Source organism: Fomitopsis serialis (genome assembly GCF_022376445.1).
Source record: "Fomitopsis serialis strain Sig1Antser10 chromosome Unknown B0H18scaffold_20, whole genome shotgun sequence".
Taxonomy (NCBI): domain Eukaryota; kingdom Fungi; phylum Basidiomycota; class Agaricomycetes; order Polyporales; family Fomitopsidaceae; genus Fomitopsis; species Fomitopsis serialis.
Window position 1 is genome coordinate 396,289 of NW_025954980.1, and position 25,198 is coordinate 421,486.

Sequence of the window (25,198 nt, forward strand, 5' to 3'; positions counted from 1 at the left end):
CTCTCGCCACGGCTTAAATACCGCGCGCACAGTCCGTCCGTCTGTCTTCCGTATCTCAAGCAATGACTGTCCGCACACTCGGAACGCGACCCGCCACTCCCGACAAACTCGTCACCACTCCTCTTAACCAAATCCCATCAACGGTCTATGGGAGGCCGTTCACCCTCCACTTCACCCTCACTTCCCCCTTTCTCTCAACCCCAGTATCGGTTTCGACCGGTGCCGCATGGCGTTGGACCGCGGTTATAACTCGAACAACAGTGAGGAGCCGTCAACACGCGAGGTTCCATGCCTGCGCTGTTGGAAAATGCCTACGTCGGGCCATATGTAGGAGCAGAGCCGTCCACCGCGTTTCTGCCCCAACGGTTTGATATACCGTACGTAGCCGCATCCTGTACTTTCTTCGTTTCAGAGGTTAATGGCCATGTTCCGCATAATAGGGCGGCCCCGCCGATCAGGGCACGAGACACGAGGTTCAGAGAAACCGTTGACCTCAATGCGGACGAAGAGGAGGCTGTTAACTCCTGGGCCTGAACTCCTCCTCTCGCTCGGCCTTTGGGGGCTTGAGGCTCCACGAACGGTTCGAGGGGTGGATGAGCCTCGCGTCACCGACTGGGAAGGATATACAACAGCCTTCCGAACCCACCTAACTCACTTGGGTATCCCATCGATGCCCGTCGCTCCGTCGGCGTCCATTCAGAATGGGCACTTCGTCCACAGCTTCGTGCATTCTGTGTCCTACCAGTGGCAGTACCAACTCGGCAGTGGCTTCGACGGCCTTTCCAGCGGACTGGCCGACAACCATCCCTCCGCTGCTGCAGATTCTGGTCCCAGGCACAGACGGAGCGCTGACAGCAATGAGGACGAGGATGAGCTCCCACGCCCGCGCCACACGCGTCGCGGGCACCGCCGGTGGCCATACCCAATCCCATTCCTCCTGCGAAGTGCAGGTGGAAGGGTGCGGATATACGCAGATGCAGGAGGACAGGCACCGAGCTGGAGGTGTGGGCACACATTCGCGCCGATCACGACACAGCGCACTCTGCGAGAATGGGGCTGGCGTCGATTGTCACTGGGAGTGATTGGGACGGATGCGGGTTCGAGGGCTTGGGAATCCTACGTGCCTGCCGATTCACTCGCCTTCTCCGCATTAACGCCCGGACAGAAGCGGAGACGAGGATCTGAGGCCGAAGAAGACGGTGACACGCGCCCCCGACCGCCGGCACCTCACCAACCCCGGGCCAAGGCACGACCTGTGCTCCAACTCACGCTGAATCCGCCTCCATCACCGCCTCCCCTCCGTCCGTCGATAATACGTGTGGGTGGAAGATTCACGATGGGGAGAAGTGCGGGAGGGAAGGCACCGCGTTAGAGGTTTGGTCGCACATCCGTGCCGACCACTACGCGGTGGACCCCGCGAAGGCGGAGCCGGCGCCGGTCGTCGGTAAGTGTGACAGGAACGAATGCGGCTTCGAGGGTACCCAACAGGACCGATTCGAGCATTGGAAGGGCAAACACAGGCCACAGCCGGCGAAAGAAGCCAGTACGCCCGTCTCGACCCCCCTTGTGAGATGCAAGCTCTGCCCGCCGGACGCGGCTTTGGACTCGGCGGCGTCGGTGCTGTTCGCGAACCTTGATAGACATATCCAGGGGCTGCACTGGTGCTTCCACGGCGACAGGTATGTGCAGTGCGCCGTGTGTGGCACCTACATACGAAAAGAACGATGCACACCGCGCCTCAACCATTTCCGGGACTGTCTCGACGACTTCATGAAGAATCGTGGTGAGCATTTTGGGTGATCGGCTTAGTCGATGTCGCGAGTGATTCACCGAGAGCTTCTTGCAGGAATCCACGCCCTCAGATCTTCTCAAACTCGTAGGCTGACCTGTTGCCAATAAGTAGGTTTGTTTGTTACACTGTGTGGAGCCTTCGCCCTGAGCATCTCTTCTTAGCAGCAACAAGCCGGACAATATCGACTCTTGGCGGCCGCCTTTCGAGATAATATTCTTGTCCTTGCTGACTGCGCGGTAAGAGTCGCTGTTGTTTGTCGTCTTCACGTCGATATGTTGTTTGTCTAACTGAATCTTGCCGGTGTAGTTGCCATCTTCATCGCCGACGGCTTCGATCAGCGGCGCTCGTACAAATCTACCTTCAAGACCATCTGCGAACACACATCATCCAGATATGTGAACACATTTATGGGAAAGCCTCCAGTAGGGTCTGATGGTGTGTGCTAGGATTCGCGGCTCTTGGCATAATTTAATGGGATCAGCTTTGCTCGTCTGACGTACCTCAGCGGATTATCCGAAAGCGCTCTTAGAAGAGCAAATACTGCGGGAAGGTTTGGACGTCACCCTCCCCTGCGTGGGGATCGATCCTCGGTTGACGAGCAAGTCGTATTGCGCGTCGCTCGCGTCCACCTCCCAAACGACTCTCGACGACGACGTGAACTTGGCAGTCAACAGGAAGAGGAAGCGAGCCGGGGATGTGGAGCCCGCCTCCCAAGCGAAGGCGAAACGTCACGGTCAAGCCTGACGACGTCGTTACCTACCCCTGGCCAGATTGTCAGCTGGAACTTCCTGCAGCCGGTTTGTGGCAACATCTGCAGGCGCACACGACAGGAAGGGCAAAAGTGTGCCTCGCGACTTCGCTGTTGCCGCTGGGAGGGCTGTTCGTACTCTGGGACAGCAGAAGCCCTCGCGCTTCACTTCAGAGCCGTGCACGACCGGAAGCGTGGCGAACAGCAAAGCGACAATGAAAACACGGCGGAGTGCCGGGAGAACCCTGCGGGCACGGCTGGCTGGTCATGCAAACGGCGGCAAGGTTGCCTGCAAAGTAGGCAGCTGCACCGCGAGAATGCAGCCCGGGCGTTCATTCTAGAGACACGCATACGGGATCCACTGGCACCATGCGGAACACATAGTATGGTGGAGATATGCGGGACGCACATGAGGAAAGTCAGATCGCAGTCGGAGCGCTGGTCAGTCGTCCTTTCTAGTCGAAGTTCGACGATTTGAAGGCAAACTTACTGATGGTCATATCAGCGAACCACATGCGCATTGCACACATCGCCATCCCGCGCAGCGTCCGGCGGCTGCAGTCGCACCTCGTCCAGGCGTGCGGGAGATGGTGGTGCGTTCGAGCGTGTGCAGGCCGGGTCCAGTCGCAGGGACGCGCCAGCTGTGAGAATGCCGCTGTGCGATCGCTGGGGATTGAGGACTCATGCTCCGTAGTTCAAGTTGCGGAGGCGGAGGGCGCTCCTACGTCGACTCGTATGGGCATGCGCTTGGAAACATTGGAGTGCATGTCCGACCGGCGACTTGAGAGCGCGTACGCATTGCTGACAAGCAGGTGTCGAGGTCCGTTCACTTGAGGATCCGTAGCCTGCGCATGTGAGACTCGTTCTCGTTGACTGCCCGGAGATTTCGGAGTAGAAGTGCATTCCCGTAAGCTCGAGCTCGTACACTTGCCTGTGGAGCGACCTCGCGAACACATCTTCATCATCTGACTGCGTGCCTTATTTAGTACGCGACTAGAGAGAACGATAGAAGTCTAGCTGTCCACGGAGCACTACTTGCCAGTTGCAATTGTTGCAGTACTTGGTTTACACGCGCCTCGGCGCTGTCAGTGCGACTGCAACTTCGTGACTGTAGCTCCCGCCACCGCCCCGCCGCCCTCCAACCCTGATCGATATCGATGATCCGTTCACTTTGGCACTTGGACGCGCTAGTAGGCTTCACCTTCTCGACTAGTCACGCCCTACGTGCACCTCAGTCTACGCCGAGCGACGCGCAGGCTTTCCTTCGGAGTGATGACGATTTCGTGATATTATAGCATGGTATATATAACAAGGCCAACGGTATCGTTACGCAGTCTCACGGCATGAGGTTGATATCAACGTCCTCAGAGTACTAGTAAAGACAGTGTCACCGAAAGACTGTAGAAGACTAGAATGTATACATCAAGTCCATCGACTGCATACAGTGTCAGTGAGAACCCAATACCTCCCTCTGTATTCATCAACGTTCGACATGTGTCGGTGCTCACACGAGCGTCCAAGCGAAGAGGGCACCCGCGCCCGCAACCACCGCCCAGGCCTTCGCCGCACCGCCCATCCTCGCCACCACCTGCGACGCGGCCGAGCTGCTCGACGTCGAGCCCGATGCGCCGCCGCTCGCCGTCGCGGACGCGAGCGCGCTGCTCGCGTCCACGCTCGTCGTCGTGCCGCCCGCGCTCAGGAGCGAGCCCTTCGCGTTGAACGCCTTGATGTAGTTGATCTCGAAGTACGCCGTCGCGAGCGCAGTCTGGTTCCCGTTGTTGAACACGTTCTGCAGGTAGCACGACGACGAGTTCGCGGTGCCCTGGATCGCGCACGTGTCCGCGTACACCGTGTCCACGCCCGCCCAGTCGCCGCACATCGTGATGTCCAGCACGAGCTGCTGCGGCGCGAACGCCTTCGAGATGTCGCAGGCCGACGACGTGTAGTTCGCGGACGGCGTGCCCCAGTCGGAGATGTCGATGCTGCTCGTCGCGCTCGACACGGACGACGGCACGCTGCTCCGCGGCCAGAACCAGATCGCGATTTGTGAGTCGTCCCAGAGCGTCGCGAACACGCCGCCACCGGCTGACGCAAAGCCCGGGCCATAGCTGTTTTGCTTGCTCTCACTCTGCGGTCTGTGTGTGAGCGCCGATATTGCTCATACAGGAGAGGAACACTCACGAATTGGCAGCCAGAGGTGGAATTGCAGCTAGTCAAGCCGATCGTTCCAGAGAATGACGCGCTGCTAGAAGCGTTGCAGCCCGCGTCGGTATGCAGCGCCATCTGGTTCACGGTCATGCCGTTGATGCCCTCCATGATGTCAATTTCACCACCGTCGGGCCAGTTTTCGCCTTTTGTCCAGAAGCTGGGCCAGATCTACACCTCAATATGAGCAACTCGCGCACGCAAGGTAAAGCCGTATCTCGGGTTTGACACAACAGACCAAACGCCTCCTCCGCCAACGCCTGCACCGCCTACGGAGAGTGTGCGCGAGTCCCCAATCGCCTCGCCGCCGCCGGTGGCCCGGAGTCTACAATGAGGAGTGTACTCCTCCCGACCCGCGGCAGGCTCGAGCTGTCCTCCGGCCAGCCTTCCGCCGGCTAGCACTCGACGAGCAGGCTCAATATTGGGCGCTGCGGCGCAACATAGCAGCACCCCAATGTGTCTCGCGGACGGCCGCAGGTAACCGCCGCGCAGCTGATCCCCTGCATCCGGCAAAGAAATGATGACAGACAGCGAAGAGAAGACTCACCGAACAGCCATAGGGCATGTGCGCAGCATCAAAGACGAGCACGGAGCCGGACTCGAAAAAGTCCGAGGTGGTGATGCGGACCTGTCATGTGAGCCGCGTCAGTATGCAGCGCTCAAGGCAGCCATTCCCCGGCCACCAACCCTACTCGATTCATTAATTCGAGCGAGGCTGTCGTCCGGGGAGGGGAGAGGTACGACGTACGGAGTCTCGCTTGTCGTTGTAGGGCACGAACGTCGTGTTATCGACCTTGATGATCGCCGCGCCGTTACCGTTCACGTACGCGAGCTTGCCCTCCGTCGCGTTCGTCTGGCTCACGTACTCGACGTCACCTGCACCATTGAATACAGGTCAGCTGGGTCCTTGCTGATAGGTGCCCATGAGGAACAAGGTGAAATAATTCGCGACGAGCTGTGCGGCGAGGTCGAACCGGGTCGAACCGAGCAACTGACGAACAGACAGCTGCCACTCAAAGTTGCCCGATCGCATGATGATTGAACTTGGCCCAGCCAAATATAGCCACCAACGCCCGACGCTTGACAATGTCACATCTCGTCCAACCCCGGCTGCAGCCGCGATATTCTGTGCCGCCTCGCCCACGGCTGTGGCGAGCCTTCGCCATGGTCAAGAAGAGAAATTTGGCTTTGAGGTCGGATGGCCTCCTTGCATCTTCGCAAAGGGCATGAAACGGTACGGTGCCCAGCCAGCCTTTACTATGCCACAGCTTGACCGCAGCTACAGCAACAGCGGACCTCAACTGAGCCGTAGCACCGGAGAACCCGATCTCCAGCGCCGTCTCTGCGATTGCAGCTCACCACAGAAGTAGAACACGCACCATTGGTGGTGTTGTCGAAGTTGTCGTAAAAACCCATCCGTCGAAAAGTTGGAGCCGGAGTACTCCTTCACGAGGCTGTAGCTGGTCGCCGCGAAGGCGCTGCCAGAGTAGAGAGCGGCTGCAGCGAGCACTGCGGATTTCATAGTCGCAAGAGAACGGGACACAGGCCGTAGGGCGATCGAAAGCGAATCAAAGCGTGTAGTCGAGAGGAAAGGATAAAGCGGTGAGCGCAGCGGTGTGGGTGCCTTATATATATGTTGAAGAGGCGCCCTGAGTTGGATGTGAGTCCTTGGCACGGAGACCGGGTGTGATCTCGACCTATGGAGATTCCGGTGAGTGAGCAGGTTGCATGACGCTCGTCTTAACTGGGCAGGACGCACAGAGTAAGTGTTGAACGTTTGAACGTTGAAACGTTGACGCTCCTAGGCGCAGCAAGGTGGATACGACTGCACGCCGCGATGACAAGCAGAGAGGAATAGCGAGCAGAAAGTTATGAGGGCTTCACAAGGGAAGAATCGTTACCGTGGCAGAAGACGAGAATATGGGGAAGGCGAGGGAGCGACGGGGATGAGGTCGCCGTGGATATATAACAGGGTGCTGCGGGGGTAAGCCATGATGCAACCGGGGAACGTCAAGGGTGCCGTTCGGAAACCTGCAAATAAACGACACGCGGCACATGCGCGGCACACAGCACTTGCTGCGCAACGCAAGCGCGCAACCCCCGCCCCCGGAACTTTCAATCCCTGCGTCTTTCGCCTATCGGGATCGCTGCGCAGCCAGGGAAAACTACCAAGTATAGTCATGTCTTTACTATTTATAGTCTTACTGACAGAAGATGCAGTACTGCGGTCGAGCGTCACCGCCTAGCGCCGTAAGTTATGGAGTGCTGGAACAGACTGAGTTCATCTCTTCAAGATGCCCAGCATGTCACTCGTGTCGATTACCAGCCGTTGTTTCGCTCCGCGTCCAAGTTGTACCTCTAGGACTCAGAGAATCGGCTGTTCCACTCGCTCACGCCAGCCTAGACGACCTCTCGCACTGCAGTGCAGTGAGCTATTTCGTGTACTGGATAAGACTTTGAAATTTCATCAGCACCGCCTTCCGAATTCATAACTTTGTCGAACCTCCAGACGACGGCGTCCGTGCTGCACTGAAACAAGACATCTGAAGGTACGGTGTTAGATCACTGCAGGAAACTCACTTGGATGTAGTCAGACTCTCGTTGCTCGCTACCCGTTCCCGAACAAGAGGCCGGCACGACGTGCAATCGTCTCGATTGTTCGAACCTCAGACACACCCTCCGCTGGGTCGTGATCTGCCGCTTGCGCCCTGCAGGAGTCAGTCACCCGTCACCTGGTGCCCCGTCGTGCTTTGTACCTACCAGGCCGAGTCAGAGGAGCGTCCGCGGTTCGCCTTGCAGCATAGGCTCGGCTCGCTTGAGTTGCCCAAATCCTATTGCATATTAGCTGTGAGTTTGACTGGCAGTCGACGGGTGTTAGGACGTACAAATGGCGGGGCGGTAGCACTTTACAAGTGCCTCATGTGTTTCGAAATTCAATTGGCTTGGGTTGGAGATGCGGCTCTGGGCCTTGATGAAGTGATGTAGTGTTGTGAAGCCGTACACCGCCTAAGAAACGGAGAGGGGGGTGGACTATGTTTGCGATACGTACAGGCCGAGATAAGTATCCCATGTCGGAGGCAGACACAAGTATTGGGCAGGCATACTGATGAAGCCGATGACAGACTTGCCGAAGGATGTGGACGTCGGTGTGCGTTTGCTCGAGTCTACCGAGGGAAAGGCTGCATGTACATACAACATCAACGTCGGGTCGAAATTATACAGGCCGTCGTGGAGCGAAATGCTATGATACCTTCAGGAAACTCTCGTGGGGTCACCTGTCTCCCACAGACATTCACTCGAGTGTTGCGTGCGAGAGCGTCCGACGTTACGCGTTACGGTTGGTGTGGTTCCTGTCATGGTCGACCGTACGTTGAGCCGAGTGAAAGGACGTTCGGTGTAAGGCAGTCCCGTGACTTGCCAGATAAGATGAGATGGCAGGATCGACTGACTGATTCGACTCGGCTCGGCTCGGCGATCAAACCGCGAACTCTCGTAGCCTCCTTCTCCTCCTCCTCCTCCTCTCAGTGCGCCACATTGGTACCGCAAGACAAAAGCATCTCTTTCCGCTTTCCTGGCTCACCCAGTTGGTTCAAGTGCGTTGAGTTTCAGAGGCAATATGCCCTCCTCTCAGACACGCCGGCGCAAACAGACTAGAGGACTTGCTGCAGTAGCGCATGTAACCGGGCATGCTGTTAGACAACGGAACTTAAGTTAGGTGCGAATCGAACACCGGGCATGGAGACCTGATCCTATGATAGGAAAGCACTTTAGAGTCTTCCCTTGTGAGCTTAGCTCCACACTTCGTTGCGACGAGGTTCTCTGCGGCTTTGGTGATGCCATAAGCATCACCCTGCCATACCTAGCCGCGTTCTCTGGACAAAGCCACGTTCGCCTCCAAGGATGACTTTCTTGGTACTGCTGAAAACGTCGAGCACTTGCGGAACCAACGGAATCCGCATCGAGCCGTTCTTCAGTCTCACTGACATCCATTTAGCTCAGGTACATGTTGTACGCGGAGAGAAAGGCATACTGTTTCAATGCCCCATTCAGCATATCCGCTTCGCTTCAGGACATGCGGCGTTGTAAATCGGGACGTTGAGACAACCTCTACCAGGGTTTGTCGCGGAAGCCACATCGACTCGTGAAGCAACGCAAGAGGAGTCGCTAGTCCTGACCTACGCACCAATGATGTGGATTTATTGGCATCGGGACACTCACTCCCGAGTGTGAGCGAGAGTCCCTACCGTGTCTGCCAAAACTCACCTCCGAGTCAGCGGCTGCTGTCTGAACATACTGGTGAACGCGTCCATCTCCTGGACCACAATGGAAGTGAGTGTCGTTATCCGTCATCTTATTGTCTGACGTTACCTTGTGGAATCTATCATTACAGAGAGCAATCCTAACAATTATTCGGACCGCTCGCGTTGATAAGCCCGGACTCCGTAGTCCCGGTATTCACTCTGATGCATGCGGACTAGAGCGCTATAGTGCTCGATGAATTGGCGAAACGTTGTCATGGCCAAGTAGACCGCGCGCGCACACATACACTTGAACTGGTTCTCATACGCAGTGTGGGTCTGCATTCCATAGGCTGCACGCTGTTGATCGATCTGTTGTTGACCAAGCCATGCTTCGAACTGTGGTTCATCTTGGATGTGTCTCGTCCGTCGCACCCCCTCGGACTCGGGGCCCTCATGTGTCTACGAAGCAGACCCATTCTGCAAGTTTCTGTTTGAACGACGTCACATCAGGCCGATCATCTGGCTATTTCGCTTGCACAGTCTCAAGTCAAACACCTTGTCAAGCCGCGTCCCGACGATCGCACTCCTAAACCATCTACATAGCGCTGGTGCGTCTCGTCCTCGCACAGCCACACAACTTAATACGCACGCCGTAATACCCGAACATCGTCGTATCAGATCCCCCTTGCAAGCATGGCACAGCGCCGTAATCTTCAAGTGAGTCTTCTAAGTCGGACATCTCTTCTCGCCGAAGGGGGATGGATGTCGGCGCTGAGCGCTGAGCATCTCGCCGACGCTGAGATTTCTGCTCTTGCTCTAGGCACTGAACTGGACATAGCACGTGCAATTGTCCACTGCTGGCCGCGTCTCTGAACTCGTGGGTGAGTGGCTTTTGCTAATATCAATCATGAAGGGGGACAAGCTACCTTTCCTTATTGAACTCCAACGGCAGCTGGTACCTGGGCTGGTGAATATCTTAGGGCGCGCAGACCATAATGCTGTGGCCACTGCACCGGGGATCAGCCGGGGATCATACTTATGATCGTCGAAAGGAAGACAAACATTATCACAAGTGGGCGCAGCGGCATCCTATCTGCTACCGGCACTTTCATTGCTTAGACGCACCATAGCATTGCATGTTTCCGCGTGGCATGCATGGGCTTCTACGACGCGCTCGTCATCACTCTGGGCGGCATGCATAGCGGCATACATATAAAGCGCATCGCTGATATGATTATACCCTGCGGCTTCTCAGAGCTCTGCTTCGTCGACACGTCATGCCTACGCTCGTCCCCCTTGACAACATCTTGGGCGCGCAATTTATAGGTATAATACTCTCAACTATGTACGTCTCCCTCCGATCTTGCTTCGCTATATCGATGCTAACCATTGTGTCAGACTTTATGGCGTTACATGTCTGCAGGCATACTTGTACTATACGCAATACAGCAAAGGCGATAGCCTGCGGCTGAAGCTCTTTGTAAGCCCGTCGTCGCGAGCCCTCCCCCTCAATGGCCTTACGACTGATGATTACCGATGTGTCAGGTTGCTCTCGTTGTGTAAATTGCACATGCTCTCAAGTGGTCGAGCCTCAGAACGCTGATGTTATCGCCAGCGCCTTGGATACTTTGCATGTCGCGCTAATATCGACCGCGTACTATTACTATACGGTGACAAACTTTGGGGACTATGTCGCGCTTCAAAGAGTGACTTGGTAAGCGGAAAGCGGATTAGCGAATATGGAATGTTGACTACTCTGCCTTACAGGAGTATTGCGGTACGTGTCATCCTAATAACCCTTAAGTGCATGTCATAGACAGGCGAACAGATTCAGATATCTAACGGAGTACGTGCCGTTGCGGTATCACCAATGCACGCTTGTACTGACCAGGGCTCTGTGCATATAGAGCCTTGTGGGGTTTCTGGTGCAACTGTGAGTGTAACAGCCGTGCTGGTCGACGCTAATCTAAGTGGCGCTTTACTAGATTCTTTGCAAGGAGGATTTATGTCCGTTGGTATCGCAGATGCTCAAAGTCGCCTCACGAACACTGATTATTTGTTTGTAAGTCGGGAAGCGACGGCCGATAATTCCTGGTATCATCGTACGTAGAACCCATCCATCACAGTAACCTTTAATGATCTTTAAGCCATCTAGGGTTTCCTTAGTGTCGTGGAGCTAGGTATGTAACGATCTGTCTTGTATGCTCAACAATGTGACATGTATGGCATATTGCGTCTCAGCCTGTTCCATAGGTCAGTATTGTTCATGTATGCATTTGCAACAGACTAACGCGTCAGACTACTACTATCATAGCGTACACCGTTGCCGGGTGAGCACACTTTCGGTCATTGGCGTTGTGGTGCATGCTCATCGACTCAAAGTTACAGCGCTCGCTACTTCTCTACGCCTAGCAAGGAAGGGCATGCCATGTGCGTGGTGACATGCTACTGGGTATTTACGACCTCTCATTCTGCTAATGCGCCTAGGCATACACGAGTACAGCGCTGACTGCTAACATTGTGTGTGACTTATTGATCGCGGGAGGTACTGTGTATTACTTGCGGGAGGGTCGAACGGCATTTTATCGGTATGGAAATGCGGTAGTTGACCATGCGATGCACTCATATATACTGAACAGGACAAACAAAGCTATCACTCTCCTGATGACCTATGCATTCAGCACATGTGAGTTCTAGACACTCAGACTCGGACTACCTTGCGCTCGCCTACTGAAAACGTACTACTCTAGGTATCTCGCCTTGTAAGTCTTCGACCAAGTGTTATTCCGACTCTAGATCTAAACTGTGCCTTGTAGGATCCTCAGCTTTGTCTGTGTCATCACCGTACGTGCCTGTGTATTATATACACACATTAAGAAGCTCACTGCGGCGCCGGTTTCAGTGGGTCACACTGGGCGAAGGCTTGATATACGTCATATTCTATTGGATGCTGATTCGAAGTGAGTGATCTGACTAGCAAACACTTCTGTATCTGACTACGATAATTGCAGTCTATCCATGCTCCTTCCTATCGACGTATGTTCTATATATTATTTTCAGTAAGACTGACTACTGAGTGCTCCCCTAGCTTGAACTCTCGGGAGACTGTAAGACGCGCTTTCCAGGAAGACATTTCAGCCCGCGAGCTCAGCAGCCTTGACACGCAAGTTGACACTCCTGACAAGGACAAGGACCCTGCCGAAGTGGCCCGCTTGAGACGGTCGTCGGACCGTGCTTTTGGCCCCTTAACTCCCAACACCCCGCTTCCTGTGTACCGCCTAGCAGAAGACGGTCGGAACTCGGGTCGTGTCATAGCGTCCGCCACGAGTGCCGTAGTGTAGAAGATACAGTATACATACTTTAGTCGAACCTCATTTGTACTGCAGGGAAGTCGAGAACTTCCACGACGTCTCTCCTTACGCAGATGTAACCCTTGAGCATGTATATCCTGTATATTCACGGCGAGCGCCGCCTATCTCGTGTGCTTGATCGGAGTCGAGGTGTAAGTATCCGAGTGAAAGAAAATTAATACATTGAACACTTCATATCTGCGACTAGGACATCTTTAGCAAGACACGACCACACCTACGCAAACCCGAACAGCTTCGCAAGGCCCCTCTCGAATGTGAAGTCGACCTCGCCGCCATTCTTCTGCGCGACTGCCCACTGCAGCTCCACCTCCGCCTTGATCGTCCCCAGTATGTCCGCGTGCTTGGGCTTCCACCCGATCGTGCGCGCCCGCTCCGCCTTCGCACGCATGTCGTCCCGCCGAAGCTGCCCACGGCCTGCGACACCAGACATTGTCAACATCAATGCGCGCGAGCGGCGACCCGGGAGACATACCAGTGAGCCCCAGTAGTCTCGAGCTCCTCGTTCGCGAACGGCGTGGCTCAGCGTCTTGGTGATTCCGAGATCTACGAGCGCCTGGCCATGGCCTTGCCGACATCGTACCAGGCGACCTCGCCGTTCTCGACAAAGTAGTAGCCCTCCCAGCCGTGCCCGACGCTCTGCGGGTCCTTGGCGATCGCATCGAAGAGATTGACGTAGATGTCGGCCACTGCAGAGAGCGTGCGCATGTCAGCCCTGCGAGCGCGACGGCCAGGGGTAACGTAGCTACGTACCGTCGTCGACGTGGGCATGCGGCCAGACAGCCTTGCCAGGGCCGACAATGCCAGCGCGCTTCCTGGCCAGCGCGGCCTTGGCGAGCCCCGGGATCTGAATAGAGAACTTCTTCGCGATTCCTGCGTCGTGCGCGGGTGCGGATGCAAGACCGTACACAATACCCGGTGAGATCAAGTATGACCTCGCATAGCCTGCCAGCGATAATGAGTCAGCAAAGCCCAATCAGTAGCTCGGACCCACCGCACCTTCCTCATCTGCGCCAATCACGACCAGGTCGACGTTGCGGTGGAGGGCTGCTGCTGGGATGGACTTGATCTGCTCGATGTCCACGTCCGAGTAGACGGTCTTGCGGCATACTCTCCCTGCGCGAACTCAATGACTTCGCCAAGGCCAGTCTAGATCATCGTGAGTCGTACAAGGCATCACGCGCACGCTCTGGCTTTGCTTACAGTGTGGATGAGCACAGGCGGTTTGCCAGTGGCCGCGTGCCTCTTTCGTATGCCCTTGAGAACCGCATTCATCTGCGGCACGTTGTCTGCGTTCGCCTGTACGAAAGTCCGTATGTCAGCACTCATTAAATACAGAGGGTCCGATCGTGACTGACGAGGTTGAAGATGACATCCGCACGTGAGGCAAGTGCCTCGATCTTGTCGAAGTCACTGAGAGCAGCGATCTCGGGCTTCGCGCCCAGCTTCCTGAGTACCTCTGCTTTCTCGGGGTCGCGAGCGGGAGTGACGATGTCGAAGGTAGATGCCTTGGGGTGCTTCAGAAGACGATCCAACAGAGTTCCACCGATGTAGCCTGCAGTATTGGCCTGAGTGCGCGTTCGTTAGCACAGTAAGGATGACTCTAGACGTACCGGAGCCACCAAAGAGCAGGATGTTCGTCTTGCTGGCCATGTCTAGTGAGTGTTGTGTTGATTGATGCAATGGGGATTGTGATGACAGTCATCCTGTCGCATCGTCGCTTTTATACTCAGGACGCAGGACAATCGCTAGTACATAGGGGTTCAGCCTCCTTAGAGATGCCAATCAGTCATCCTAGATCATCGGCCTGCAGGCGAACGAATATTCAGCTTACCTGATTCAGAGTGAAAGGCCGCGAGCGAACAGGGCGCAGTCAGTTCTAGGTGCGAAATATGATCCAAATGTGTCATCAGACCCCTTACTACGCGACTGCTGATTGGGCAACTTTGCAAGGAGTCCGAGGAGTTCCCTGGTCGTCCGAGTCTGCCAGCGGTAGGTAGTACAGGCTCGCATGTAATCGTCGCCGCGCACTGAGTCTCGTCGCGGGGCAGCAGCCACGGGTCGCATGTCCGCTGACTGAAGCTGTCATAATGTCAGCAGAGGAAGCCCGAGAAGGCTCAGGATGCATGTCGACGAAGGTCGAATCCGCGGACTCCGTCGGTCATGTAAACGCGTCAATGATGGTGAACAACGCGTCTTGTGGCACGCCGACGAGAATATGGATTTGAGCTACCCATCATTAATTCATTCATGGACGCGCGAAAGAGGTTGTGGCTATCGCTGCAAATCCAATCGATCATCCACAGCATGAGTCGTAAGTGTGCAAGCTGCTCCGAACGCATCGTGGTCTGACAGACCCGGAGACTTCCTACGCTGCCGAGTTACGGTTGTAGGCAGCATGATTCTTGTAAATCTAATGCGTCGTCTTCGTCAATAGGTATAATACTTACTCAACAGCACGTTACTTGACGGACGCAAAATATAACCGTGTAGCAGTAGTTGCAGAACCTAATAAGATCCACACGTGTTACATAGGTGTTTCGTATCAGAGGGTACCAGGAACACTTCCTTCTGAGGCCCTGGGTATGTGTACTTGCATTGTGACTGTTCATACGTGTGCCTGCATGTTCCTGGAAAGCTATCGCTGCATCATTTACATGTGCGATTGCATGCCACCGCGTGTTTACGCACCACATCATCTTTCAAGACCGTCTGCGAAGGTCGCGCGTGCACCATCGAGTACTCGTCCAAGGCCTACTGTATGTATTTCACTAGGTCAAATGGCATGTACTCGTTGCAGCCGAGACGAGACTCACCTTATCTGTTTGTATATCGGCAATCCGTTCAAACCCGCCCCTGTCCGGATCCGACCAGCTCAAAAAAAGAGAAGCTGAATGTGTGGGTCGGGACTACCGCTACTGACAGACCAGTGATAACGTTGCTTTGTTTGTGTGAGTCAGTACCGTATTGAATGCGACCAAGCCTATGTGGACATCGACACCTGCACCGGAACCGTGAAAGAAGAAACCAGATTCCAACTATTACTATGGTATGGTATGACCTGCAAGAAACGAATGGGTAACATACAGCGCAGAGGCCTTCCACCCGACACCCGAGATATAGATGCGCACCAACGGTCAAGCGCGCCTGCGCTGAATCTGCAATCAACTACGACCCATACGCAGGTCGAGCTCAGCCTCGCAATCTCCATCCATCACCTTTCCGCCGCTCCTTCCCTACGCCGCCAAAGCCTTCCCGCACTACCAGCCAGAGGCCCGTACACGATACGACGTCCTTGATCTCTTCCGCGGTCAACACCATCCCCGATGCACGCCCCACCTCCGATCTCCCGTTCCCATTCTCCTTCCCAGAACCTGACCAGAACTTCTTCTGCCCACTCCCTCCCGAGCCCGCCTCCGGGACCGCGTCGGGCGCAGGCCTCGAGAGCCCCGCGGGTGTGATAATCCGCCGCCTCACCGCAACACGCTCGATCTCTATGTCCGGCAGCGGGAACGGCACCTTCAGGAGCGCGACAACCTTCGGATGGTGCGGCGTCGGCACAACCGCGGCGACCTTCACGCGCAGGCTCTGCGACTGCGGGCTCTCGTCCGCGAGCGGAGAGCGCGGCGTCGGGGTCGACTGAGGGTGCGTCGCCGGGTGCAGCCGCCTCAAGACGAGCGTACACGTCCACGGCGTCTCCGAGTCCTCTGGGTCCGACTCGTCCCCGTCGTCCTCCTGCGTCTCCTGTGTGTTCGACTCGCCCGTCGTGATGCTTGCCGCAGGCCCAGGCGATACGGAGCGGATCGAGTCCATCGAACGCCGGACACCAGACCCGTCGCCTGGCGAGCGCGTTCTTGCCTTGCGCGATGACACCATCGGACCCATAGGTGTGTAGTACGGCGTCATTGGCGTCTGCGGCTGCTGCGAGTACGCCGCGGATCCTATGTCGCTCCTCCGTCTGCTCCCTTTCCTGGCGAGCTGCTCTCCCTCCCTACCGCGCTTCTTGCCTCGGCTCCACTCCAGGCGCACCTCGACGTTCGCCTCGAGCCCGCCAGACGGGGCGAGTGTCGTCAAGCGCACCTCGTTGAACCGGTCCCGCATCCCGCCGAGCATGCTCTCCGGCTCGCCCTTCAGCCACTTCCTCACGACCCACACGTATTTGTGCGGCCTGCCGCGCGGGGGAACGACGGGTGACCGGAGCGTCGGCTGGATCCCCAGGACGGGCGGCTGCAGCGGGAACTCGAGCGACACGTTAGAGAGTATGGGATGTCCATGCGCGGAGAGGAGGGACGAGCGCTTGGAGACTTTCGACTCCGCCGACCATTGCGGCACTGGCGAAGTCGGGGTGGCGGGCGGGGTGGGCCCAGCGATGGACGGCGCATCCTTCTTCTTGCTGCTGAACAGCTTGCCGAAGAACTTGCGTGGTGTGCCCGGGCGCCCGCTCGACGAGCTGGAGGGTGTGATCGGTGCCTGTGCGATCAACGGTGCTGGTGCGGGCACAGGCGCGGGTGGGGGAAGGTCTTGCGTATTATGCGATGCCAGGGACGCCGCGGACGACGTCGGCGTGGTTGCTCCTGGGGGAGCAGCCCCTGTGTACGTTCGAGGCTTGTCCGCTGTCGCACGTCATCCTCTAGGGATCCCCCGGTCCACACTTCGATCGGCTCGAGCACTGCCAGCCCAATCACCTCCAGTCCGCGCTTCATGAACTTCGCGATCTTTGCATCTGTCCCTGCGTCCACGATCACGTTCTGCATCACATTGTGGGCCTGGAGGTTGTACAGGGGGATGATCATGCGCCGGCCGGAGGACGTCGAAGACGTCGAGCCAAGGGTAGAAATGGAGCCAGTCGAAGAGTAGGACGAATACATCGATGCTTCAGAACGGTTAGACGGTGTGCGTGACAGTGATACTTCGCTCTCCGCGGTGGAGTCGACGGAATGTCGACTGCTTGGTCGACTAGACCGTCCATCCTTGTCCTTGTTACTCGGTGGTACGAGCTGGACTTGGAGATTGAGGGGATGGTTGGACTTTGAGGGTGGCGGGCGGACAACGATGAACGACTGTGAACGAACCATCGCGGTCAGAAATGCGTAGCCAAGGATAGCGAGACAGTGGATGCGGAAGACAAGACATTGTAAGGCTGTGGATAAGGTTTCGATCCATACACGTATTGATGTATGGAAGAGATGCCGAGCCGCACAGTCAAATGTTCTCTGCGGCTATTGCCTGACGAACTGGCAGACTGCCGGAGCAGCAGGATGCTATTCCGTCAGGCGCTTGTCATCTCAACGGGGATATGGATAATGTCCGAGCCCCCTCCAATGCACGCATCACCTGTGCTTCGAGAAAATGGGAACATTAGGCGCAATCACAGAAATGTGCGCGTCCAACATGGTGTCACTTCGAAGGCGTTTTCCAACTGTAACACCACGATCTATCACCGAGGGACGTACTGCTGGTCACGAGATGGCCGCTGAGAGCCCTGCTGTCGGATTTCTCGCAGCGCTACGGTCATAGGTATGCCATTGCCAGGGGCACGCACGCGTGCTTCGGCACCGCAAGAGATTGGCCTTGCACTTCGCAAGCTCATCGTGGGAGTGCTGCGCTGCGAGAAGGTCCGAGATGCCACACAGAATTAGACTGCTGTCCAGGAGTGCGAGTACACCTCCCCCGCGACGCAGCGCCATGACATAGACAGAGTGGCGTGAAACGGCATCGCGAGTGAGATGAAGGCGAGACACCTGCGAGTGCGCTAATCAAGGTGGACGAGGCACCGTATCCACTGCATGAACACCACCAGGACCAACGTGGCGAACATATGCGGGCCGCACCAGGCAGATGACCCTTTGCGCGCCGTACACGCGTCGCTCGATGACGATGATGTCCGTGACGGACGGGGGTATGGGGGCGCGGCGATGAGTCCAAGAGCAAGTGCCGAAGTCGCTACTTGAGGCTCATCAAGAGCAGTTGAGGCTACTGAGAATTAGACTGTGCTGTCCATGAAGTGCGAGTACGCCTGCGACTCCGCCATGACATAGGCAGTGTGGCTTGGAACGGCATCGGGAGTGAGATGAAAGAGAGACACCTGCGAATGCGCTAATCAAGGTGGACGAGGCACCGTATCCACTGCATGAACACCACCAGAGTCAACATACGTGGCGAACATATGCGGCCCGTACCAGACAGATGACCCTTTGCGCGCCGTACACGCGTCGCTCGATGACGAGACTGTCCGTGAGGGACGGGGGCGCGGGATGCGGCGATGAGTCCAAGAGCAAGTGCCGAAGTCACTACTTGAGGCCCATCAAGGCTCTGCAGCGTCTCCTCGCAAGTCCAAACAGGGTGCAGCTGATGCTCCTCCTTGTACGACGCGTAGCCCATTGTCAAGCACAATGACACTGCCAGCAGTTACCATGCTTTGCGAAGAGCCTGTCGTCTGACCCAGCCATCGTGTGCCCCGCGCAAGGTTGTTAAGTCTGCAAGTTTAGATACAGTATTCACCTCGTTCTTCCGCTCCTTCTGCTTCTTCACTGCCAGCTCCTCCTCGGCGCGCTGCATGGCTGCGGGCTCGGACTGTGTGGTCTCCTGAGGTTTCGCGATGTCTACTGCGACTGGTTGGGTCTTGTCGCTGTTAGACTGGAGCGGAGACGGGAGGAAGGATGAGAGCGTCTGGAACATGGCAAGTGTGAGGAGACACGAGGGCAGGGACAGACATTGATCAGGCAGGAGCCTTACAGTAAGAGCTTTAAAGCGTTTGAGGTGCGGGGCGGCGACGCGGGCGTCATGCAATGGCTGCTTCCATAAATGGCAATTTTCCCACTCGATCGCTCACAAACATGTGGTTATTTATCGCAGTTTATCGCCCCCACCGCCGCAGACCGCAACACAGACTGGCCCGTGCGCCGCAGCCTACGCTCTTTGATGCAGTTCACATGGACACATCTCCTCTCGTACACACATGTCTGGGACACTTGGGCGACTTGGCATGCAATAGTCCGACTATTCCATGACAAGATAAAGTCAGTCCCGTGCGGTTTGGGTGCGTACTGTAATGCAGATTTGAGATCCGAATTCACCGGGCCAGCCAGGCAGAGCCAGTCGGGGCCAGTCGGACCTGCCTATCATCATAATTGGTCTGACCGACTCCTGGCCGGGATCCTCAGCCGACACACGGGGAATCCAGCGATAACATGCGGATATCTCGATCTCAACGTAGTCCTTCGCGACTTGGAGACCGGCTGTGCGAGTTGTGTTGACATGCGAAGGCTTGGCGATTAATGAAGTATCGATCGAGGCAACTGCGGAATGCAAAGTTGCCGTCGTGCGGTATGTCCCACCGCAGCCCCTCACAGTTGCCATCGTTTGACCATTGCAACGCAGTCGGGTCCTGCGTCGCGTCTCTTACAGGACCTACGAGTCGTCGGGACGATGCACCGAGTGCACCCGCGAGTGTTACTCAAACATATGATGTACTCGGGCGTCCCCTCCGTAACGGCGAGTACTATCCGCTTAGTACACAGCGCTGACACGGTTATGGTCCAGCGGTCGAACATTTTTACAGGCGCTCGCAGGCTAACAGCTTCACTCTGCACTTGCTCACACGTACGATTACAATAGTTCCTGCCTCTGGCCTCATCTTCTCTTCGAGTTGTCAAGTAGGAACGCGGAGGAAGATGCATCGTGCAATTTCATACACCCGCCACGGCCGCGATCACCGCGACACCGGAGACGGTCCTGTAGGTACGCGAAATCCCCCAAGCCTCAAGTGGAGGCAGAAACGGAATCGGGAGATGGGCAAGCTTAACCGCGCGGGATTGGCTTTCACACCCATATTTTCATTACCATCTAACAGCCGGACTCGCTCGCTGCTCCCCTCATGATGTACGTGTGCTCGTGCGAATAGTGATGCCTCTTCATGACATCTGACCATATATTTCACCCGATCTGCAAGCACCGGTCGACCATCGACTTCTGACAACTTCGACCACCGTAGAAACCACACGTCAGTCACACATTACTAAAGACATCCGAAGCACACTGCCCGCTTCCTCATTTTATCATAAACTCGTTTGCTTTCTTCATCCCGACGAAACATCATTGCAGATGCCCTACGCTCAGTTGTCGGGGACAATTTTCAAGGAAAACGGCCCAAAAAGATTGAGCGCGCTGCCGCGACGGACTGTTTCCAGACACGGCATCGCTCACTATGCGTCCTAGACCTCCGCCCAGACACCCCACTCCTGCCTCCATCCCACGCCTGCCGCATGTTTATCTGCTCTTCCCCGCGCGGCGCAAAGTTCATTGCGACTGGTTCTCCATCTTCGCGAACGGGTCTCATCGAGAGCGTAATCGCGGGACCCAACCAATGCCAGCAGACAAAAGCGGCGATATCGACTTCGGACGAATGACTTACCATCTCACCGCTCGCCACTAGACCCTAGCGCCGCAGCAAAGATCTCCAGAACCAGACTTCCTCGTAGGCTTGGGCGCAGCCGCTCGCGCAGACTGTGCGACGTCCGCGCTTTTCTCGCCGCCTCCGCTCCTGTCGACGTGGAACCGGCATCCGCCTTCGGATGTGCTCGCTGATCAGCGGGCACCTCGACTTCCCTCGGTCCTTCAAGTTCGTGCTTCAGCCTCTTCAGCGGTGGCCACTCTTCGTCGCTCTCGCGTGCCCTTTTGCGCGAAATAACTGGACCACTGGCAATGGCGGGGCTATCCGGTACAGCCCTTTGTTCCATTGCCTGCGGTGGCGGACCTGTGCGGACGGGAGCGCTCGGCCCCGCGACAGCGACTGTTGCGTCGGGACGCTCTTCTAGCCTCACGCTGCTGGTGGCAGTGAGTGACCGGTCGTCCTCTGGCCAGCCGTCCATGGCCAACGCTTCGTCGAAGACCGCGAGGATCGACTGGTGAGTCAGTCGTATCGGGTCGGGGTTGCTGTACGAGCGGATGCTTTTACTGACAAGCTCGTGCAGGCGGCGCATGAGGAAGGCGAGCGGATCGTTGCCGGAGAACAGCCCGTGTGGATCCCGAGCGAGCCACGCTCGCTTGTTCTTCGTCATCGCCACCCAGTTGTCCGTGACGAATAAATCGTGGATCGTCTTGTTCAAGTCCCCGGTGTAGTAGTCCATGCATTCGAGGACCTGGCAGAGGGTGACCCAGTAGAAGCTCTGCAGGTCGTGGCCGGCGTTGCGGACGATGGGCTCTCTAATCGACTCGAAAATCTCGATGGCCATGAACCGCGGTGTTCCCTGGGAAGGCAATCGATCGTCGGTACGTGTCCCTCGCTTCATTCTGCCAGAGGTATACTCACCATGACGAGCCTCAGCTGTTTCTGGGAGAGGTCTCGCAGCGCGGGTGGCAACTCGGCGCCCCCGTCGGCTGAGCTGTCTATCCAGGCGCTGATGTCGAAGTCGTGGATGAACCCTTTGAAGGGTTTGTCGCGAGCGATGAGAACATTACCGTTGCTGATGTCGGCGTGGAGTACCCCGGTCTCGTAGGCGTGTAGGTGACCTGCACCATGAATCCGGTCAAGGTCATCACCGCAGCGCAACAGGGAACTCACCTTTGATAGCGTCGCGGATGGCCTCGATCAACTCTCTCGAACGCTCGAACTCGTTCAAGTTCTTACCGACCGTGTCCGTGACAATGCGCACGTGACAACGCTCTCCCCGCATGGTATCCCTTATGCCGCGACGAAGACGCGCACTCTCAGTTCGGTGCAAGGAGTGTTCGCCCATACGTGTCACCAGACCGTAGTTTAGCCCGTGCACGTACCCAGCGACACCGAACGTCGGGCGGCCCACGCGCCAATCAGGCCGCCGGATGCACTCATAGAACCGCTTCTCTTCCTGGTGGGTGAATGGTTGCCAGGTATCTTTGATGATGTACCTCTTGCCGCTCTCGTCGCCCCTCTTAAGGGCCTCCCATACGCAGGTCGCTCCCCCGAAGGTCACATCCGACATGGACCGGATCCGCAAGGTGAGGAACTCTACCTCCCAGCCCATGAACGGGAACTTGATCCACCGGTTGCTGTCGACGTCGTGGATATCCCAAGCATCACGGGATACTCTCTGCGCCCAGCGAAGGTCCTCGCTGCTGGCCCAGGTGCAATACTCGTCCAACCCGAGGAACTGCGTGTTGGTTGGGGGATGGACGAAAGACCACAGAAACTGGCGCAGCATATCAGGCTCGGCTGCCCAGTCGAGCGCGGGCGACACGATGCATCCCGCATGGTCGAAGCGATAGACTCGCATATGCGACCCCCGTACCGAGAGCACAAACGAGCACAGCGCGTTGTGGTTGGCGAGGTGGTGCCCTGCGAACCGTATGAGGCGCATCCGCGCTCTCACCGCGTCGGGGTGCCCGCTCGCAAGGTGGTCTGGGGAACTCTCGTCCCTTATATCTACGATGAGCGAGATGGTGCTCCAGATGTCGACGGGACCTCTGGGAAGCTGCTCCATACCCGGGAGGAATGCCACCAGGTCCGGTTTCGCGAGTGGCATGCGTCTGGTGTCTCCGCGGCTGCCTTCCTCAGGCGGGAACCAGTACTGTGATACATTCACGTCCTTGAAGCGCAGTGTCTTTGTCGGAGGGAAGTCTTCAGCCAGTGTACAGAGGCCCCGACACTGCAGTGGACGTCATTAGCCATCAGCACGTCCGGGATGCACAGGTACGCGATCACGGACCAGAGGTACGGACTTGTCTCGCGGATCGACAGCCTGCTTCGCGACGTCGAATATACCTGCAATCTCGGACGTGGGCTTCTGGTACGGCACGGACGAAGGTACGTATATCCGAACGAAGTCGGCGAAGCTTCGAACGTCCGGGTCTTCGTTGAATATGTCGTCAGTCTTGTTCCTCCAGTACGAGTAATGTGCTGTTTCGCCGCAGTACGGCTCGAAGCGGGCTTCGTCGAGAACGACGTGAGACACCATCGTGCTATTATCACTGATGCCACAAATGCACAGATATATCCTGGTATTGTAGCAGGTAAGTAGGGGTGGCACCGTACTAGGCATAGTAGGCCGCCACTCGGTGGTATACCGAATCACATGGGAAGAAGGCCTCTCACCGATGTATACGGACACGATTGTTCTCGAGACAGGATGCTGTGATATGATGTTTCAGGACTGGGACGCACGGAGAGCTTGATCTCGACGTACCTCTCGAGGCGGGTTATGTAGCCACTGCAGGCAGCGTATGCTATGGCCACCAAGGACTATGCAACCACGATACCGCATGCAAGGGCCAAAACCGTCAATGATGCGTCGTTCTACTCTTCCATCACTGCTGGTTGCGTGGTTGCATTGTGCGTCGAACAAAAGGCACGCAAGTCGGGCGCGGATGATATACACATGAATAAATACGCGGTATGTAAACGAGGCAGCCGCCACCGTCCAGTACAATACACGTCGGGAGATACAGCATGTGGACATCGAGGGACTGTAACATAGCCGAGCAGCGGAGAGCGACGAAGCGAACTAGGGCGACGGGAGCCGGCACGATACATATAGTACACACATCACGGAAGGCGAAGCCGAAGAGTCAAGTATGTTTTCGGTGAGGGACCGGGATGAAGAGACACGGGACCGGAGTAGCGGCGAAGTCGAAGGGCGAGGATCTAGCGGAAAGCAGGGTACGAAGGTGTAGGGGCGCAGTTACTCGTCGTCGTCATCGCCGCCACTGCCAGCACTGTCAACGGCCTTTTTGCCCTACAGAGACGTCAGTGAAAGAGTAAAAGTAATGCAAAGAAAACATACATCGTAGTCAGCCTTCTCTTGTTCCGCGCGTCCCTTGTCCCGAGCAGCCTGCTCGATGTATGGCTAAGAAGAGGTAATCAGCCTCAGTATCGAGAAAAGGGCGATACATTGAGCGAATCATGACGGCTTTTGTTCGAAGATCCACTCATGAGAAAAACTCGGAGAGTCGCAGGTCGGTCTCATAGCGACATCGTCACTGTATTCAGAGTGGACCGTGTACGCGCATTGCTCGAGGCAATGTCACAGATTCATCCTCAGACCCTGAGGACGACCCGCATGGGTAGAGTTGGTATCCGACTCCACGATGCGTTCATAACGCATACACACAGGCCGGACGCGCCAGCGGTGTGATGGCGGATGCTAGACCTGCTGATTGGTCGTTGAAACCCGGGCGAACGAGCATTTGCTCAGACTTGTCTACCGGCAACGACCAACCCGCCGACTGAGGGATCAACAGACATGACCATGAATAATACTGACCTTCTTTTCGGATTCGTCCAGCTCTTTCCACTTCGCGCCGAGAAGCTTGCCAATCTCGCCTGTGACAAGTGTAGTCAGCTTACGTCTGATACGGGGCGCATCACGCGCCCGTGGCGACGACGACGACGCGCATATAGTCGATGAACTCACCGAAACTTGCGTCGGGGTTCTCTGCCTTTACTCGTTCACGCCAGTCCTGGCTGAAGAACATGTAGGCGGACAATGCGCGCTTCGGCGCATTCTTGTCCTTCTTTGCCTTCGCCTTAGGGGCCTTTGCATCATCCTTAGCGGCCCTGCGCTATATCGCATTCATCGCGGACGCGAAAACACACGCAGGAAGGCATATGAGCATCAGTACAGGCATATATGCGTGAAAACTAGACTATATGCGCACCCGGGTGGACTTCGTCGTCTCCTTAGGCATCTGCACAGCACCGGACACGTCAGCAACGATTTCTAACACTGTAGAGGCGAGATGAAGCGATGAGGCAGGCAGGCAAGGCAGAGGCACGGGCGCGCGCCGACGCGTCGCGACGCGTCTCGCCGAGGCGTGCATATACCCTTCATCGCGCCCCGCCGCCGTCGTGCACGACGGCGCCCGTTGG

At 56.6% G+C, this 25,198-nt stretch overlaps 10 protein-coding genes across 10 annotated transcripts; 4 read left to right on the forward strand and 6 right to left on the reverse strand.

Moving 5' to 3' along the window:
* Window positions 1–537: 537 nt before the first annotated feature.
* Window positions 538–2,536, forward strand: B0H18DRAFT_1209881 (uncharacterized protein; the record flags this gene model as incomplete). Its single annotated transcript, XM_048036339.1, has 4 exons — window positions 538–1,199; window positions 1,247–1,444; window positions 2,099–2,227; window positions 2,298–2,536. The coding sequence occupies exons 1-4, from the start codon at window positions 671–673 to the stop codon at window positions 2,534–2,536; spliced, it is 1,095 nt and encodes a 364-aa protein (XP_047895448.1). The 5' UTR covers window positions 538–670.
* Window positions 2,537–3,807: 1,271 nt separating this feature from the next.
* On the reverse strand, window positions 3,808–5,561 carry B0H18DRAFT_997502 (concanavalin A-like lectin/glucanase domain-containing protein). The gene is made up of 4 exons (XM_048045457.1): window positions 5,494–5,561; window positions 5,293–5,373; window positions 4,722–4,916; window positions 3,808–4,668 (listed from the first exon to the last, which is right to left on the reverse strand). Exons 2-4 carry the CDS (start codon window positions 5,308–5,310, stop codon window positions 4,045–4,047), a joined length of 837 nt encoding a protein of 278 aa, XP_047895449.1. The 5' UTR covers window positions 5,311–5,373; window positions 5,494–5,561; the 3' UTR covers window positions 3,808–4,044.
* A 4,702-nt stretch (window positions 5,562–10,263) lies between these two features.
* B0H18DRAFT_1117486 (uncharacterized protein) lies at window positions 10,264–12,327 on the forward strand (the record flags this gene model as incomplete). The annotated part of the gene is made up of 11 exons (XM_048033595.1): window positions 10,264–10,331; window positions 10,385–10,466; window positions 10,532–10,545; window positions 10,602–10,700; window positions 10,754–10,763; window positions 11,626–11,672; window positions 11,737–11,748; window positions 11,803–11,830; window positions 11,889–11,946; window positions 11,998–12,022; window positions 12,075–12,327. The coding sequence occupies 11 exons, from the start codon at window positions 10,264–10,266 to the stop codon at window positions 12,325–12,327; spliced, it is 696 nt and encodes a 231-aa protein (XP_047895450.1).
* A 244-nt stretch (window positions 12,328–12,571) lies between these two features.
* B0H18DRAFT_1117487 (uncharacterized protein) lies at window positions 12,572–14,007 on the reverse strand (the record flags this gene model as incomplete). The annotated part of the gene is made up of 9 exons (XM_048033596.1): window positions 12,572–12,771; window positions 12,830–12,855; window positions 12,905–13,043; window positions 13,108–13,299; window positions 13,354–13,423; window positions 13,489–13,503; window positions 13,558–13,653; window positions 13,713–13,909; window positions 13,968–14,007. 9 exons carry the CDS (start codon window positions 14,005–14,007, stop codon window positions 12,572–12,574), a joined length of 975 nt encoding a protein of 324 aa, XP_047895451.1.
* A 1,539-nt stretch (window positions 14,008–15,546) lies between these two features.
* On the reverse strand, window positions 15,547–17,147 carry B0H18DRAFT_1084210 (uncharacterized protein; the record flags this gene model as incomplete). The annotated part of the gene is made up of 4 exons (XM_048031763.1): window positions 15,547–16,522; window positions 16,550–16,665; window positions 16,687–16,959; window positions 17,007–17,147. 4 exons carry the CDS (start codon window positions 17,145–17,147, stop codon window positions 15,547–15,549), a joined length of 1,506 nt encoding a protein of 501 aa, XP_047895452.1.
* Window positions 17,148–17,610: 463 nt separating this feature from the next.
* Window positions 17,611–19,105, reverse strand: B0H18DRAFT_212867 (uncharacterized protein). The gene is made up of 2 exons (XM_048037149.1): window positions 18,856–19,105; window positions 17,611–17,959 (listed from the first exon to the last, which is right to left on the reverse strand). Exons 1-2 carry the CDS (start codon window positions 19,030–19,032, stop codon window positions 17,792–17,794), a joined length of 345 nt encoding a protein of 114 aa, XP_047895453.1. The 5' UTR covers window positions 19,033–19,105; the 3' UTR covers window positions 17,611–17,791.
* Window positions 19,106–19,178: 73 nt separating this feature from the next.
* On the forward strand, window positions 19,179–19,876 carry B0H18DRAFT_212908 (uncharacterized protein). The gene is made up of 2 exons (XM_048037150.1): window positions 19,179–19,680; window positions 19,735–19,876. Exon 1 carries the CDS (start codon window positions 19,276–19,278, stop codon window positions 19,630–19,632), a length of 357 nt encoding a protein of 118 aa, XP_047895454.1. The 5' UTR covers window positions 19,179–19,275; the 3' UTR covers window positions 19,633–19,680; window positions 19,735–19,876.
* Window positions 19,877–20,147: 271 nt separating this feature from the next.
* Window positions 20,148–20,989, forward strand: B0H18DRAFT_997556 (uncharacterized protein). The gene is made up of 3 exons (XM_048045458.1): window positions 20,148–20,235; window positions 20,306–20,535; window positions 20,699–20,989. Exons 2-3 carry the CDS (start codon window positions 20,458–20,460, stop codon window positions 20,786–20,788), a joined length of 168 nt encoding a protein of 55 aa, XP_047895455.1. The 5' UTR covers window positions 20,148–20,235; window positions 20,306–20,457; the 3' UTR covers window positions 20,789–20,989.
* Window positions 20,990–21,191: 202 nt separating this feature from the next.
* B0H18DRAFT_845636 (uncharacterized protein) lies at window positions 21,192–22,841 on the reverse strand (the record flags this gene model as incomplete). Its single annotated transcript, XM_048039547.1, has 3 exons — window positions 21,192–21,602; window positions 21,665–21,864; window positions 21,917–22,841. Coding segments are annotated over 3 exons (1,536 nt in total), but the record flags the coding sequence as incomplete, so codon positions are not given.
* Window positions 22,842–24,065: 1,224 nt separating this feature from the next.
* On the reverse strand, window positions 24,066–24,852 carry B0H18DRAFT_873911 (high mobility group box domain-containing protein; the record flags this gene model as incomplete). The annotated part of the gene is made up of 3 exons (XM_048040324.1): window positions 24,066–24,176; window positions 24,594–24,652; window positions 24,744–24,852. Coding segments are annotated over 3 exons (279 nt in total), but the record flags the coding sequence as incomplete, so codon positions are not given.
* Between the last annotated feature and the right edge of the window lie 346 nt (window positions 24,853–25,198).

Excerpts from the sequence above, each read along its gene's own strand:
- B0H18DRAFT_997502 (XM_048045457.1), bottom strand. Across the intron at positions 4,669-4,721 it reads CCACCTCTGGCTGCCAATTC|AGTGAGAGCAAGCAAAACAG; the intron begins GTGAGTGTTCCT and ends CACAGACCGCAG.
- B0H18DRAFT_212867 (XM_048037149.1), bottom strand. The coding sequence starts at position 19,032 with ATGTTCCAGACGCTCTCATCCTTCCTCCCGTCTCCGCTCCAGTCTAAC. Across the intron at positions 17,960-18,855 it reads AGAAGGAGCGGAAGAACGAG|CGCAGCACTCCCACGATGAG; the intron begins GTGAATACTGTA and ends ACCTTCTCGCAG.
- B0H18DRAFT_212908 (XM_048037150.1), top strand. The coding sequence starts at position 19,276 with ATGCAGTTCACATGGACACATCTCCTCTCGTACACACATGTCTGGGAC.
- B0H18DRAFT_997556 (XM_048045458.1), top strand. The coding sequence starts at position 20,458 with ATGCCCTACGCTCAGTTGTCGGGGACAATTTTCAAGGAAAACGGCCCA. Across the intron at positions 20,536-20,698 it reads GCGCGCTGCCGCGACGGACT|CGTAATCGCGGGACCCAACC; the intron begins GTTTCCAGACAC and ends TCTCATCGAGAG.